The following is a 16,804-nucleotide window of genomic DNA, read 5'->3' as shown; positions in this document are numbered from 1 at the left end:
CTGACCTCTAAAATCCCTCTAACAAGTTTTTTTTCTATACTTACCTGCTCTCCGGAGCAGTAGTAAGTTGCGCACGTCAGCCGGCTTCCGGCATGTGCTTCACCAGGACAGTGCTAAATGGCATTCTCCCGGCCAGCCCCGCCCCACCCGGGGCCCATTCCCTTTTTTAAAAAACTGGCTCTTCCACACATACCGGGAGATATGCGCTTAGCCGCAGGCCCTTGAAAATGGCTGCGGCATGCTCGCGGCCTAGCCACACGCATATCTCAAGATTTAAAAATTTACCCCTGAATGCATAAAAAAAACAAAGGAAAAGTGAGCTCTAAACAATTTATACAATCCGCTATTATCGTAGACAGAAAAGAAATGCTAATCTAAGAGGAAACAAGCAAGGGTCTTTCTCTATTCTGCAAAAATCCTTCCAACTGATCAGGATCAATAAAAAGGTATATAAGTGAACCTAATTTAACAATACATTTACAAGGAAATTGAAGAAGAAATGATGCACCTATTTCAATTACATGTTGCTTTTTACTCAAAGAAACTTTCCATTTCAGTTGAGTCACCATAGCGACGTCAGGAAATAGTGCCAGCTTTTGGCCAAGAAACTTTTTATCGGAAGCACGGAAAAACATTTTCGTAGTTCATATACGATCAGGCTCTAAAACATATACAACAAGTAGAGTAGCAGAACCTTGTATTTCAACCTGAGAATCTTGAAGCATAGCTGTTAAATTATCTGCCACATTAATATTAGACTGTAAGGGGAGACTACTAGAGGTGGAACTGTCTGTTTATATGGTAAATAAAAATCCTTAGTAATTGGTGGAACTGAAGCCTGAGGTACTTTAAGAACCTCAACATAGAATTTTATCAGCAATTCAAAAGGAGAACAATGAATAGACTTGGGAAACGTAATTATTCTCAAGTTTAGTTTCTTAGAATTGTTTTCTAAAGCTTCTAATCTTTGTTGAGTAAATTCTTGACCCTTAACCAAAGCCACATCACATTTCCCCAATGCCTCACACTGCTTTTCTAAAACAGAAATACATATGTACTCTCCTTAATTGCTTGATCGAAATTGCTGATTTTGAATACGGCCAACAACTGCACTCACATTTTCAAATTTAGACCCTAAAGATTGTTCTAACCCTTAATAGCAGTCCAAAGTGTCTCTAATGCAATCTTTGTGGGTCTATCAAGATAATTGGCAGACGTAACATTGCCCAAAGCTGGGATCACTAAAAAATCATTAGTGACCCAAGCAGAGTCCTGAAATTCCATCAAAGCAGGTTCCCCCACCACAGGAGATGGAGTTCCCTGAAGACGCGGCATGAGAACTCATGCCAGACTGAGTCAACCCTGAGGGAATACTGAAGCTCAAAGGTTGCATGTTTTAGAGCCTCAATGATCAGTTGAGATGAAGAAGAGGAAACTGAAGGATTTGTAGGGGGAAAATGAACAGTTCCCTTTCTCTTCTTCCCCATTAGACCCAAGGAAGGATGCAAACAAAGAGGAAAATTGCTGAAAGAGAGAACTTACTTCAAATGTTTTATATGGATTTGTATTCTTTCAGTTATAATGTTATATTGTAAAGCTCTATGCTGAATTAAGGTTTGAATGTAAACCGAGGTGATGTTACTTACGTGCCCCGGTATATAAAAAACCCGTAAAATAAATAAAATAAATAAATGATCTTAAAACAAACAATGGAAAGACGTCAGGGAGTTCTTCAAGCTAAGTGCCTCTTTGGCATGCGTGGCTTTGGCCGCACACTGGTGTTGAATGTGCGCACTGCGGGTCAGATTTTATTGGTCCCTCCTGGTGTCCCGGGTTGATGATGTCACATGCCCGAGGCTGCCAGGGACAGGAAAACCATTGCGTGGTAGAAGAGAAGAACTCCCTGGCGATTCAGGGCTCACCTGGCAGGCAAGGCAGCTGACTCTCTCCTCCTCAGTCTCTCTTATTAATTATCGTAATTGTGATCCTTGCTTTTGGATTTTCTTTATTATTGAGGACTTATACTAGGCTGAATAAGGCATTAACTGTTGGGTTTTTTCTCCATGATTGGAGAGAATTTTGTCTCTGTTTTGTACACATTGATCTTACTGCATTTTCTACTTATATGTTGAGGTATTTTGATGTAATTAAATAGTAATAATAATAATAATAATAAACATTAAAAAGAAAGAAAAGCAAAAGGTTTACATCCTTACCTCTTGTGTTCCTGTTTCTGGGTCGGTCATTGCAATCACAGAGAAATCCCCATATCTGTCTCCATTGGCATCTATGGCAACCTGCCCTGCAATACCTAAAGAATGGCATGTAAGGAATTAGATAATTAATCAGGTATAATATGTGCTTTGGCCAAACCAAACAAGAAAACTACTCAACAGATTTTTACATACTAACACAAGAGGAAATCTCATCAGTCTCCTAGCATTTTTGTTGCCATTCCAAAATAAATCGTAATTCCATCTCAACGTCTGCATTCCTAAATTCTTGACCTTACTCCCTCTTTAATGTAAAAAATGTAACCCAGTTTGCGAGTATGGCACACTAGTACAAATAGATACTACACACTCACCCTTCTTTAAATTATTTAACTGAAGGTACAAAGATCATTTGCAGGTAACGGGTGTTTCTGCAAAACTGTGGATTTCAGTTTTAATACATTCTGCCTGTTTCAGTGGAGGCTGAAGTGGTGCTGTCATGCAGGGGCAGCTCAAGGCAATCTGCTGCCTGAGGCAAGGGATTAAGTGGTGCTTCCCCCCATCCTCCCCCTCAAGGCACGGTACAGGTCAATTTATCAAGAGGGGCGAAGGTGGTCTCTTTGTAGTCTGGCCCTTTTGATGATTTCAAAAGCTGCAGAAGTGGTCAGAGTACCCAGAGGAATGACAAACAGAGTATCAGTCATAATCTTTCTAGGAAGCTGGCAACCCTGCCCGACTCCCAAGATCTGCCTCCCACCTTTTCCCCAGCATTTTCCCTCGGAGAAGTGGGAGATGGGCGAATGGTGTGTGTGTGTGTGTGGGGGGGGGGGGGGGGGGGGGGGAGGGGTTTGTGGCATACTCCTTCTGAGCCAGTTCAAGGGCATTAGGCACCCTAGGTGAACTTTACTTCCCCTCACCACACACAATTAACAATTCTTCATCTAAAATAATCAATTTTGCATTAAAAAGGACATTGAAAGTATAGTCTTGTAAGATAAAAATATCAAAATATTACAACCCTATGAAAAAGCAAAACCCTTGTAATGTATATGGTATTAGGCCTATTGCAATGCATGCTGACTTTGGGCTTGCCCTCAACAAGCCCAGAGAAAACTGAATTATACTTACAAGATAATAAACCTCCCATACTAAAAGAACATTAACTGTCAGCATTCAAACAGTAAAAACCCTAATTATGAAAAGGCAACACAGCAAATATTATACCAGGCCCTAAACACCAATGCACCTTCTATTAGGAAAACAGAACACACCAATCTGCTATAGTTCTCTACACAGGAACCATAAAATAGCAGAATATCTCAACCTCAGTTTCACATGCAGAACACAGACAGCCTCTCACCAAATACAGAATAAAGAGACCATAAAGTATAAACAGAAACATGTAGACAAAAAATGAACTGGAAACTGCAACAATAACAAAATAGAACTAATATTCTTCAAAACAATAAAAACAAGGAGTATAAATAAACAATCAGTCATAATAGTAAAAACATACTACATAAAAATAATATTTCAAAATTGCTGATGAATAGAACAGCCAATAATTAAAAGCTCATATAAAAATTATAAAATTTCTTTGCCATCAATAATATTTCAAAATAGCAGACATCAAATAACATCCAATAATAAAAACTAGCAAGGATTTATAAAATCCCCGCGTTCCATACCTGGGAATTTTTTATTTCTAGTCTCCCTGAGATTGCCATGGATTAGTGCAATGGTCAGGGAGGGTGAACTTTCTCTTCTTATATATATGCACTCATACACACACTTTCAAGCTCTCTCAATCACATGCTCTTTCACATACAGATACACACACAGATGTTCTCACACATACTCTTTCACACATACACAAACAGATGTTCTCACACATAGGGGTAGATTTGAAGACCTGTGCGCGGGCATACATTTGCGCACACTACCCGGCACGCACACATGTATGCCCGATTTTATAACATGTTATGCCCCCCTATCTTAGAAACCCATACACTAGATTCTACTTCATGGCCCTTGACATCTTATAATGTAGACCACATCCTAATGCTAACTACCCTGACAGAAAGTCTACCTCAGCTGAAATCACTAGCTAAGCACCATCTAGTACAATACTGTTGAACTGAAGCTTCTGAAACTCAATAACAATATATGGCCTTGCCACCACCTATAGGAAACAGGTGTCCTGCAGCTAGGAGCACTTCCCTTCACCTACACCTCTCTCAGAAAAAGAATGCCCTCTAACTGCCTATAAGACTATACACATCACTCCCTGGGGCATTTGAGAACATAAAATGATACACAATATTTTTTTATCTCTTCACAAATGATACCACACTGTAATTGACATCAGAGGACAAAGAGGCAGAAGATGATTACAAGGGCCTGGCCCCTCATGATGCTATAGCAGCCCTGGCCACCACTGAGGAAAAGCAGTAAGTACCACTGTCATTCCCTCCAACTCTACCACTACCCACAGGGGACCCAGCAGTCCCCTGTGGGTCCCGAAGGAGAGGTGTCTAAGAAAACTAAAAAGTCATGGGATAGGAGGTGATGTCCTTTTGTGGATTGCAAGTTGATTAAAAGACAGGAAATAGACAGTAGGAATAAATGGTCAGTTTTCACAGTGGAGAAAGGTAAACACTACAGTGGAGTGCCTCAGGGATCTGTACTTGGACTGGTGCTTTTTAAAATATTTATAAATGATAAAATGATTTATAAATGAATGGGGTTCAACGAGTGAGATGATCAAATTTGCGGATGACACAAAATTATGCAGAGTAGTTAAATCTCAAGCGGATTGTGATAAATTGCAGGAGGATCTTGCGAGACTGGAAGATTGGGCTTCCAAATGGCATGTGAAATTTAACGAGGACAAGTGCAAAGTGATGCATATAGGGAAAAATAACCCTTGCTGTAGTTACACAATGTTAGGTTCTATCTTAGGAGTTACCACCCAGGAAAGAGATCTAGGCGTCATAGTGGATAATACATTGAAATTGTCAGCTCAGTGTGCTGTGGCAATCAAAAAAGCAAACAGAATGTTAGAATTATTAAGAAGGGAATGGCAAATAAAACGGAAGATGTCATAATGCCTCTGTATCGCTCCATGGTGGGACCGCACCTTGAATACTGAATACTCTTTGCAGTTCTAGTCACCACATCTCAAAAAGGATATAGCTGCACTGGAGAAAGTGCATAGAAGGGCAACAAAATGACAAGGGGCATGGAACAGCTGCCTTAAGAGTAAAGGCCAAAGAAGTTAGGGCTGTTCAGTTTGGAGAAGACACAGCTGAGGGGCTCTGAAGGGTTCTGAAGGAACTCAAAAATGAAATTTCAGATCTATTAGTTAAAATTTGTAACCTATCATTAAAAAGGCACAACACTAAAAAAAGAAAAAATCAAAAACTAAAGTCATATGAGCATAGCTCCTATACTGTGACATGAGATATTATGAGATCAAAGGACTAAAATGTAGATCATGCATTAAAACACCACGTCGAGGGCGTTATTTGCGATAGCATGCACTACTTGGTGTTTTGGTTTCATGTCCAAAACAGCATTTTCAAAGTATTCCGTGTTCAACAATGAATCTTATTTTGCACATGGGATACATTTTGAAAACATTATGGACCGAATTTTAAAAGCGTTGCTTGCACTAAAAGGCCATATATGCAAGTATGTGGGCCGCATGCAAGCAATACATTTTTTAAAAGCCAGAATTTAAGCGCATATATATAAATGCAGGCGTAATAAAAACGGGGTGGAAAAGGGGCAGAAAAAAAGTGGAGCGTTTCGGGGCAGGCCCAACTGTTACGTGTGTAATTTCGTATTTTAAAACCAGAGGCTGCAGCACATGGCAGGTTGTTAGCCGCAAAACTTTACTGCTGCCCCTGATGAGGAGCAAGTCGGCAGATCTCGCGATCTTGGGCTTACCCGATAGGGTGAGGGGTTCAGGTCAACTGGGGGGCATGCAAGGTCTGTATGACCTTGAAATTGACAGGGCAAACAGATAGAATAAGTTGAAAGATTGGGAATATCCCTCATGCGAGCATATTTTAAAATGCCCTGTGGAAGATGTGCAAAGTAGGTTTGCTTGAGTAACCTCTTAAAATTATGTGGTAGGCATATTTTAAATCATATGCATGCAAGTGCATGCATGATTTGAAATTCAAGCATACTCTACTACTACTCGTACTACTACTCCTCGTACTACTACTCTTCTACTCGTATGCCAATATGCGCGTGTATGAGCGCATGCTTGCTCATTTTAAAATTAGCTTGTATGTGTGCAAAACTTAACACATATACGTGAAAATAGCATCTACTCGCATATTCCGTCATTTATAAAAGTTGAAAATACAAGTGTATTTTCACTTTTGTGTGTGGTCTAGGGGCATTCTGGGCTGAAGCGGAGCTATGCACTCAATGCTTACACTCAAACGTTTGTCAACTTACTTATATAATTTTACACCTGCTAATTATCTGGCGTAAAGGATATTAAATGTGTTTATTATCGGTCTTTTGAGTGCATGGTTTTCTTGTTTTAATGTAATGATTATGTTGTAAATCGCCTTGAGAAATGTAATCAGGAAGGCGATTAAGAAGTACTTTTTAAATAAATAAATAAATTATGTAGCACTGATTGGGTGGGAGGTCTGGGTGAACCGGGGGAGAGTTCAGAGTCAACAACCAGGAAGGTCTTGATGACCTGGAGAAGGACTGGGAGAATTGGTGGACTAATTGGTAAACTGGTCAATTTCATTGACGTGCGCATATTTTAAAATTGGGGGACTTATGCAAGTAAGTCCTAATTTACTTTCGCATATATATTTTACATGTGTATATTTTAAAAATAGGTAGAAAAAGTATGAGCTTTCAATGCATTCATATACGTGTTTTCAATGCACTGCATGTATTCACATGTAAGCCTACATATGTGTGTATGTTGCAGGGTACAGAGGCACGTTTTTTATGAAAGGTTCATGTATCATATGCGCAGGTTATAAAATATGTGTGTATATCTGCTCGTAGCCATATGTGCTCATATATTCCGCCATAAACAGTTGTTTGAAAGTTATTCTCAGTTTTTCACATACATTTTATTCATATTAAAAGTTAATAAGTTCTTGTGATGCAAAACCATGCAAAGCATCTAATTAACTATTAGATTGTAGTTAAACTACTTTCAAAACTAGATGTGCAAGCCAAATTTTGAAAAAAAATATTATACCTCTATGAGGTAGTTTCCAATTTTTTTTTTAATTACCTCTTTCAAAATAGGGCACAGAAGTATTTATATATGTGCCCCAGATGACAAATTGCATGCACTGTTTTGCAAATAATGCACACAGATATTTGCACATTTGTACATGTCTCTAAGTTTTAATTTTGGAATTCACTTTTTAAAAATATTAGTTACAATAATTTAAAAAGGAGAAGTGGCCTACAGTTAATGGAATGGACTGAGAACCAGGTTCAAATCCAACTTCCCCATACTCGTAATCTTGGACATGTTATTTTATCCCCTACTGCCTCTGGCACCCACAGGAACACCTATTCACGTGAGTGTCGGCGTGGACCCAGATACGCGGGAAGTTTATAACATGTACGCACATACCTGGGGATGTTATAAAATAGCCTAGGTGAGCGAAAATGTGCAGCTAATTTTAAGCTTGTGTGTGTCCAACAACATAAGTCGGTTTACAGATGCACAAGTGAGGACATTTTATAACTGACATGAATCCAGCCAATGACCAGTTTCACTAGTTTGTCCACCAGGTCTCCCCAGTGTACAGCTAGGTCCTCCAAACTCTCCTGGTTCTCTAGTCTGCACTCCCTCCATTTACTGCATGCTCCTCAAACACTTCACAGATGCCTGTAAATTTTATTTTTCAGACTTACACCTCACCCAGAGCAGAAGTAAAGTTACGCGGTACTGGACCTGGACAGGCATCAAGGCGCGTAGTTACTGGGGTGCACATCTCATGGCCACACCCATTCCACGTCCCTTTCTTAGCCGATACCAGATATCCACGCATCGGCCCTTGCGCGCACAACTGGCTGTCTTATAAAATTGTGTGGACATGCGCAAGTGGCAGATGCATGCCCATCTTCGATTTTGGTGCACATTCAGTTTTTAAAATTCACCTTTTAGATTGTAAGTTCTTCGAGACAGGGATTCATTATAGATGTATTACTAATAATGCTGTAAACTGCCTTGAGCTTTATTTGGAAATGCGGACTAAAAATCAAAATTATTACTAAACATTTATCGGTTGGTGGTGATGCAGGACCAGGAGAGGATGACAGGACAGGATAGGATGTACTGGGGATCAGGGAAGGACAGAGCAGATTGTGGGAGGGATCCTGATCTTATCGGGATTGGTTGCAGGGGGGTAGGAACAGCATATAGAAGAGAGGAAATCAGAGAAGGAGAGAGGTTTTCTGGGGAAAAGAGAGGACTATGGAGGAGGGATGTGAGAGAAATGGTGAAAGCAGGGAGAAGGATAAGGATAAGGTGCAGAGCTTTTGCAAGCAAAAGTTTCTAAATCCTTTCCCCAAAGCCCCTTGTCCCTCAAGGTCCCCTTTAGGCAAGTTTATTTGACCTGAATATATCAGGAGATATATCTATTTATGTATTATTTTTAACTAGAGGCTGTGATGAGCCATTTGAAATCAAACCAAATCACACTATCTCAACACTTTTCCAAGGTGAGTAACTGAATTGAACTTTTCAACCTTTTTACTTAGGTATACAGTGCTCCTAGCTTATTTCTAGCTTCTGGCTACTTTTTTTTTTTTTTAAATCTACAAACATTGCCGCGCACATGTTATAAAATCCGGGGTCAGCGTGCGCAAGGGGGTGCACACTTGTGCACGCCGAGCCCAAGGGGAGCCCTGATGGCTTTCCTCGTTCTCTCCACAGCTGCTCCGAAATCGGAGCGGCCTTGGAGGAAACTTTTTTTCATTCCCCCCACCTTTCTCTCCCTTCCCCTATCTAACCCACCCCCCAGCCCTATCTAAATCCCCCCCCCACTACTTTATTCCACAGAGTTATGCCTGCCTCTGGCAGGCGTAACCTGTGCACGCTGGCCTTCACCACACACACTTGAACATCCAAAAATGTTATCTGCTGCTCTGAACCTTGTACTGTGAATTGCAAATTCAAATTCACCGTATTGATCCACTCACAAAATTGTTTTAATAAATCTTCTGCTGCCTCCCATATGAATAAAATGTCATCTATAAACCGCCGCCAAATAATGATATGCTTCCAGCAATCCGATTTATAAATCACATTTCGTTCAAAGTAAGTCATGTATAAATTCACTGTAGTTGGAGCTAGGGGCGGACCCATGGGAATTCCACGTGTTTGCAAATAAAAAGCAGATTCAAATAGAAAATAATTGTTCTGCTAATTGTTCAGTTATATCAAAATCTATAAGGGAGGGAACTTCCCTAGCCCCCTACATAACCTTCCTAACCTTTTCCCCTCTCCACCCTAACCCCAATCCCTACCTAGCTACCCCCAATTTTTTTGTTTTAATGCTTACTGCTCCTTGAGAGCAGAAGTAAACTCCATGCGCTGGCTGCCTGCGCGCGCTTCCCCAGGACAGCGTCTAATGGTGCTGTCCCAGCCTGCCCCTGCCTCTCCCTGCCCAGATCACGCCCCTGGCCCGCCCCTTTTAGTTGGCCTGGCACTTCTGCGCGTATCAAGTGTTACACGCGTGGCTGGGAACCTTTCGAAAATGCACATGGTGCGCGAGGGGCCCAGCCACGCAGGTAACCCCCAAATTTTACGTGCGCAGGGCTTTTAAAATTCGGGCATATGAATGCATGGTATTTAATTATTGAATACACATCTAGTACCTTCATATGTTCTGTTCCACATCTGATGAACAAGTTTTTCCCCGTCCTTCTTGCCAAGGCCACTTTTCCGTAGTTCATGTAAGGCCAGGGCATACAGGATAATGGCATCATGGAATCCTTCAACAAACATGTTCACCTGGAAGTGAAATTAGAATATTCTTAAGCAATACATCAAGCAAAATGAATTCTTTTTTCCAGGAATTATATATTACAAGCTGGAAGAAAACTGTATCCATAATTTTTCATACCATTTGCTTGTTGAACATTTGCTTGCAAGAACATTTGGGAGAATTACTTTGTTCTACTCAGACAGAAAACAAAACAAAATGAAATGATTCACTGATGGATTTTTTTTAACCATTTCATAAACTAAAGGGCGAATTTTCAAAGGGCCGGGCGGGGAAAAATCGAGACATATGTGTGTATGTCCCAATACGCGCATAAGTGCCAGGCCCTGATAAAGGGGTTGGCCGGGGGCGTGGTCTGGATAGGGAGGGGTGGGGCAGGATGGAGGCTGGCCAGGACAGCGGCCATTAGCCGCTGTTCTGGGGAAGCACGCGCCAGCAGCAGGTCAGTGCGTGGAAGCTGCTTCTGCTCCGTCAGAGAAGTAAGTAAAAAAACCCCAAAAAAATGGGGATAGGTAGGGTTAGGTTAGGGGGAGAGGGGATGGAGAGGGGAAGAGGTAGAAAGAGTAGAGTTAAGGATAGGAAAGTTCCCTCCCAGTCCGGTTCTTAATTGGAGATGACTGGGAGGGAACTGAGGGAGGGCCTGCTTGTGTCGTCGCGAGTAATTTACTAAAATTCACCCGCCCCCCCCCCCCCCGTGTGCGCCGCCCACACATGCATACGCAGATTTTAAAATCCGGCACACATGTGCACGCGGCCAACAGATTTTATAACATGCAGGCACATGGACGCACACGCTCTCCTTTTAAAATCTACCCCTTAGAGTTTGATTTTCAAAGTGATTTACACACAAAATCCCTTGGTGCTTTGAAAATCAATTAGAGGGTTGTGCATGTAAAAGTGCATGTGAAATCCCATTTTGTGTGTACTAATAAGAGACTTGCTCGGGTGGGATAGATAGGGTAGGGAAAGCATTTCTGCACATACTTTCAATTTCGAAAAGTACGCCTGTAAACGTACATGCAGAAAGTTATACCCGCCAACTTTCTGGGCATATGTACACAGGCTAACCTATGAATTTTAAAAGTGAATAAGTCCGTGTTGAAAATTCAAGCTACAAAGTACCTGCAGAATTTAGCCCTGTGCAGGTTATTATGACATTACCCTCTAAATATTGAAGTTAATGGATATATCATAGATTTTAGCTATTCTGCAAAAATGTTACTATGACTTTGGGACTTTTGTATTTTTTCAAGGAACTGTATTAAAAAGATTATCAATTTTATTAAGATACAATCAGTGATAGATTTAAATTTTTATCACCACTAGGCACAATTAGTGCTGTCTTCCTCTCACCCCTAGGGGCCGATGCAATATAAAGCGCGGAAAGCGGGCACTGAAAAGTCAGCACCTGCTTTCCAAACATGCGCATTGTGCCCACAAGGGGGGGGGGCACCATGCAATACCCAAATTAGGGGGTCTCGCTAGGAAAGAGGTGCTGGGGTCGCTTGTGCGACCTTAGCGCCTCCTTGCTAACGTGACCCCGCTGCGGCTGCCGGTTATGAAGAGCGACGCCAGTAAACTTTACATCGGTTTTCATAACCAGCCGTCTGCCAGTAATGAAAATGGCCGCCGATAAACTCCGTTTTCATTACCGGCAGATGGCCGGTTATGAAAACCGAAGCAGAGTTTACCGGTGTCGCTCTTCATAAAACAGCGGTCTGCCGAGTTATTTTTTTTTTACTTAAGAAGTACAGAAAAGCAGTTTTTTCTGCTTTTCTGTACTTCCTTTACCTGCGCTCAGCTATTAACGCCTGCTCCAGGCAGGCGTTAATAGCTGAGCGATAAATGTGCGCCTGAGATGCACATTAATTCTGTTGCATGCGGAGTGAAATAGTAATAGCCTCATTCACATGCATTTGCATGTGATGAGCGCCATTACATTCACTCCGCGTCCGACGTGGGTTAAATAGGCGCTAATCCCCCTATTGCATTAGGGGGTGGATTAGCGCCCATTTAACCCGCGTCGGAGTGTGAGTTATACAGTGCGCTCGTCTGAGCACACTGTATTGCATCGGCCCCCTAGAAAGTAAGGAGCAGAAGGATAAAGGCAGTAGCTCTCAAACTTGCCCTGGGGGATCCCCAGCTAGTCATGTTTTCAGGATATCTAGCATGAATATGCATGAGATAGATTTGCATGCACTGGCGGGCAAGTTTGAGAATCACTGGTCTAAGGCACAGCTCTTTTTTGAGGTGCTCTGTCTGACCCCAGTCCAACCCTTCCCCTCCATTCCTGGAAGGACATGAGGGCAGGGGCTTGATTAGGGAGCAGACTGGCTATTTATTTATTTATTTATTTATTTATTTATTTTGTATACCGACATTCGATCGAGATATCACATCGGTTTCCAGATAACTAAAGGAATAGGGTGATAACAGCCCTATTTTACATTATAACATGGTATTAAATAGATATAAGAATATTTTACATTATAACATGGTAATAAATATAACAAGAATATTTTACATTATAACATGGTAATAAATATAACAAGTTTTAACAGAACTAACAGGAGTACATGGAACATTAGACTATAGTATATAACATATGTACATAAATGGCTTGTTGATGAGGATAAATTATGGTAAGGAGAGCAGGGAGTGTAGAGGGGGGAGGGGAGAGAAAGGGATGTGTGGGAGGAAGGTAGTGATAGGGAGGGAAAGGGTGGTGTGAGATGCTTGTGTAGGGAGGGAAAGGTGTGGGGCGAGATGCTTGTGGAGGGGGCATGGAGTGGATGGTGCGATTGGGCGGGTTATGTGTCGGGTGGGAAAGCTTTTAAAAATAGCCATGTTTTGAGGTGTTTTTTGAAGACTTGCAGTGAAGGTTCGTTTCTGAGACAGGTGGGGAGGGTGTTCCATAAGGTGGGGCCCGCTATTGTTATGGCTCGTTTGCGGGTGACGTTGAGGTGTGCAGCTTTGAGATTGGGGACGGCTAGGAGTCCAGTGTTGGTGGATCTGAGAGTTCTTTGAGTGGGGTAAGGTTGTATTCCGTTGTTTAGCCAGTCCATTTTGTTGTTGTTTATTTTTTTGTGCATGAGGGTGAGGGTTTTATACTGGATTCTTTGTGTAATGGGTAGCCAGTGGAGTTCTTTGAGCGTGGGTGTGATGTGAGGGGATTTTTTGTTGTTAGAGATGATTCTGGCGGCAGCGTTCTGTAGAACTTGGAGGGGTTTGATGTGTATTTCTGGTAGTCCGAGGAGGAGGGAGTTGCAGTAGTCGAGTCTTGACAAGATAATATTCTTTTGCTCCCTGCTGCATCCTCCCCCCTCCCCTTCTGTTCCTTGCACAAGACAGGAGGGGTGTAGCTGGGTTAGGGAGCAGAACAGTTTTTCTTTGCTCTGCTCTGTCCTCTCCGAGCCTCATTCCCCCCCCCCCCCCCCCCATCCTGTTCTCTGCACTGGGAGGGAGGAGTAGAGGGCTTGTCTCTAATGATTGATATTCAGCACACCAGGAGGCAGCAATCTTTAACTGGCCTGCTGCTCCCAGCATTTTGCTGCCCTAGGCACCGCACTAGTGTGACTATTTATTTATTTATTTTAAATTCTTATATCCCGACGTTCCTGTATAGAATACAGATCTCACCGGTTTACACTGAAAACAGAACAGTCACTTGGGAGCGAATACAAGGAACATTTACAGCAGTCACTTGGGAGCGATACAAGGAACATTTAAAAACAAGGAGCATTTAAAACAAGTAGAAAAGTAGAAAAATAACTTCAGTACAGAATAAGATTCGGGTACATTCAAGTAAGGACAAGAAACTAGGCAGCTGTTAAATACTAAGTGGAGGGCTCACAACTTCCAAGCGTTGGTTAGGGAAAACATTGGGATGCAAAATGAATTACAGGTTAATTACAGGTTGCTAGAAATTACAGGTTAATTACAGGTTGCTTGAGCAGGTAAGATAATGCATTATAGTCAACAGGTCTAGGATGCAATAAGGGGATATGCTGAAAGGGGTGAGGCTGGACATGTTGGGGCAGATGTACATGATAGGTTTAAAAGGGGGGGCACCAGAATAAGCTCTGAGTGGACTCAGTCGGAAATATGGCGTGGTCTTGTCCGAGAAACGGCTTCAGAGAGTGCTTGTCTCTCCTATTGGCAAATCCAGGCCTTCATACAATTAATTTCATTAAGAAAACCGGTACCCTAAGATTTCATTTAGTTTTTGGTGATTCCTTTTCTAAATTTCAGTTCATGCTTTCTAACTTTTGGTTTTCATTCATTTAAATCATATTCCAGCTTTATTTTTTTTAATTAATTTGTTTATGCAATTTTTCTCAATCACATTGTACCAGAGTTTGACCATAAACAGCTCATAAACGTTTCCAGAATCGGGTAAGCAAGCCACACAAAATAATGGTACATTATAAACACCTTCTTGGATTACAGTCTCTAACAAGTCCAGTAAAGTAATATGGAAGAGGAAGCCAGAAGCTCATTTGAACAATCATTTAATATCTAGTTCACCGCACATGATGCCAGAGAAAAGAAACAGAAATTCATTAAACTTTAGTTTATTCCCTGCTCCAAAATATAGAGAAGATACATAGAGCTTGGCTTTTCCGTGCTAACTATGTGGCACACTTCATTAGATATACAAACAATTTGTGTCCTCATTCTGTTCCTGGGAAGAGGAAGTTTTCTTAGACTTGGTTGGAGGATGTTTTTGTTTAAATTGATTGCCCCCCCTTCCCCTCCCCATTCTGCTGATTTTGGATCTTACACAAGAGGCCATCTCGTTCCTAGCAAATTAAGAAATGAGCAGATTTTCTCCTCTGCACTGTAACCCAGTCTCTGCCTACCAGCAACATATATCCTATTTCTAGCTGCTTCCGGAACACTCGATAGAAAGCTTAGTCCCATCTACACTAAAACGGAAGGCCAGTTCATAATGAAAGTCAATGCCAGAAAAACAATTTACAGAGCTGAGACAATAAATCCAGATCTATTATATATATCCTCTCAAAGTCATAAGTCCTCTAGTTTCAAAAGGTGTGTCAGCACTACTCTGAAGTGGCTGCTAGCACAAAACATATGTTTAATTGTAGCAGTAGAAAAGTCTCTTCAGGTCACCGGTTCTTAGTTTTCATGTTATGTAAAGCACACTGAATTGAAGCACAGAGACAAAAAGTGGTACAAAACAAGGAGGCATACGAACTGAAAAACCCTAGCTCCATGCATTTGTTCCAATTATAGAGGGATTAAAGATGTATGAGACCATCTGAAGAAGAGGTTTGTGTGGTTTCGAAAGGTCATATTCTCCAACATCATTTTTGCTGGAGCTTGCAAAAGAATAGCAAGTTATGAAGTCTTCAAATAAATATACAAATTTAAAAGTTGCAGCATGTTCATCTTATGCTGGAAAAAATAGTTTGATAAGATACACATGAAAGAATACTAATTCTGGGTTTACTATTTTATTACAAAACAACATAACATTCTTTTGACCGTGGAGTTTGCAAACACCTAAGAAATGCAACTATCACAGAATGCATTTAATATTCATTTGATACTGGTTTCAAAAGCATTGCAGGCTAGTTAAATGGAATTAAATGAGGTCACATTTTCCTTAAAATTCAGGGACAAGTGGTCATGAAAAGCAATAAGAATGGGGAAATGCTAGGGTAGGTTTAGGGGTCGGGTAGGAGAGGGGAAAAGGAAGGAAGGATAGGATTAGGGTTCCCTCCCAGCCACTCCTTAATTGGACTGAGAGGGAGCTGGGCAAAGGCCCGATCGTGTCACCATGTGTACTTTTGAAATTTCTCCCCCTCCTGCACGCGTGAGTCGCAGGCCGCCTGCACATGTGCGCGCAGATATCACATTTTATAACATGCACGCGCCTACATGTAATATTCTCTAAGATATCAGATAGTATGTATTTTCTGATTCACCTTAGTTCTTTCTTTATTTTGGTTTTCTAATAAATTGCCATAGATGGCCAGGAAATTGTTAAAAAATATATAAATCATGTTTTTAGGAGGCATTTTCAAATAGCCCTTGTTATTTGAAATCTATGATGACAATTTCAGCCCATTCATATAGTAATCAATTGTAGCAAGCCTTGTTCGCACTCACAGGCTATAAATGACTGATAAATACATAAAATAAGGGGAAACAACTATGCATTGTTTCCCTATGAAAAGCAGCAAGTACAAAGTGTGCTGACTAAAGCTACCCGTGTATCTTATTTATTTATTTATTTAACAATTTTTATATACCGGCATTCGTAGGACACATCATGTCGGTTCACATTTAACTGAGAAAGGAAATTACAATGAACGAGGATAAAGAGAGTCAACGATATTACAATGAACTAGGAACAAGGATAGAGAGAGTCAACGAGCAAGGATACAACTTTGTAAAACGAACTGGATGATGATTATGCATGTTAAGAGTAGGTATGCATCAGGATGTAAAGGATGCATGTACCCTTAAGAACTTAACATATGAAATTATTTACAATAATAATATTAAATGTAGGGGCAGGGAGAAGGGGAAGGGGGTAGCGAGGAGGGG

At 41.1% G+C, this 16,804-nt stretch overlaps 1 protein-coding gene across 2 annotated transcripts in view; it reads right to left on the bottom strand.

Moving 5' to 3' along the window:
- NPR3 (natriuretic peptide receptor 3) overlaps nucleotides 1–16,804 on the bottom strand; it is a 164,407-nt gene that overhangs the window by 37,264 nt on the left and 110,339 nt on the right. For both annotated transcript variants that reach the window (XM_029579193.1, XM_029579189.1), the window contains exons 4-5: nucleotides 10,101–10,236; nucleotides 2,217–2,311 (exon numbers count right to left, since the gene is read on the bottom strand). In XM_029579193.1, the coding sequence (XP_029435053.1) occupies nucleotides 2,217–2,311; nucleotides 10,101–10,236 (231 nt within the window). The remainder of the gene's footprint in view (nucleotides 1–2,216; nucleotides 2,312–10,100; nucleotides 10,237–16,804) is intronic.

This window comes from Rhinatrema bivittatum, chromosome 1 (genome assembly GCF_901001135.1).
Source record: "Rhinatrema bivittatum chromosome 1, aRhiBiv1.1, whole genome shotgun sequence".
Taxonomy (NCBI): Eukaryota; Metazoa; Chordata; class Amphibia; order Gymnophiona; family Rhinatrematidae; genus Rhinatrema; species Rhinatrema bivittatum.
The sequence above is the reverse complement of the archived record's forward strand: the minus strand, read 5'-3'. Positions and strand labels throughout refer to the sequence as shown.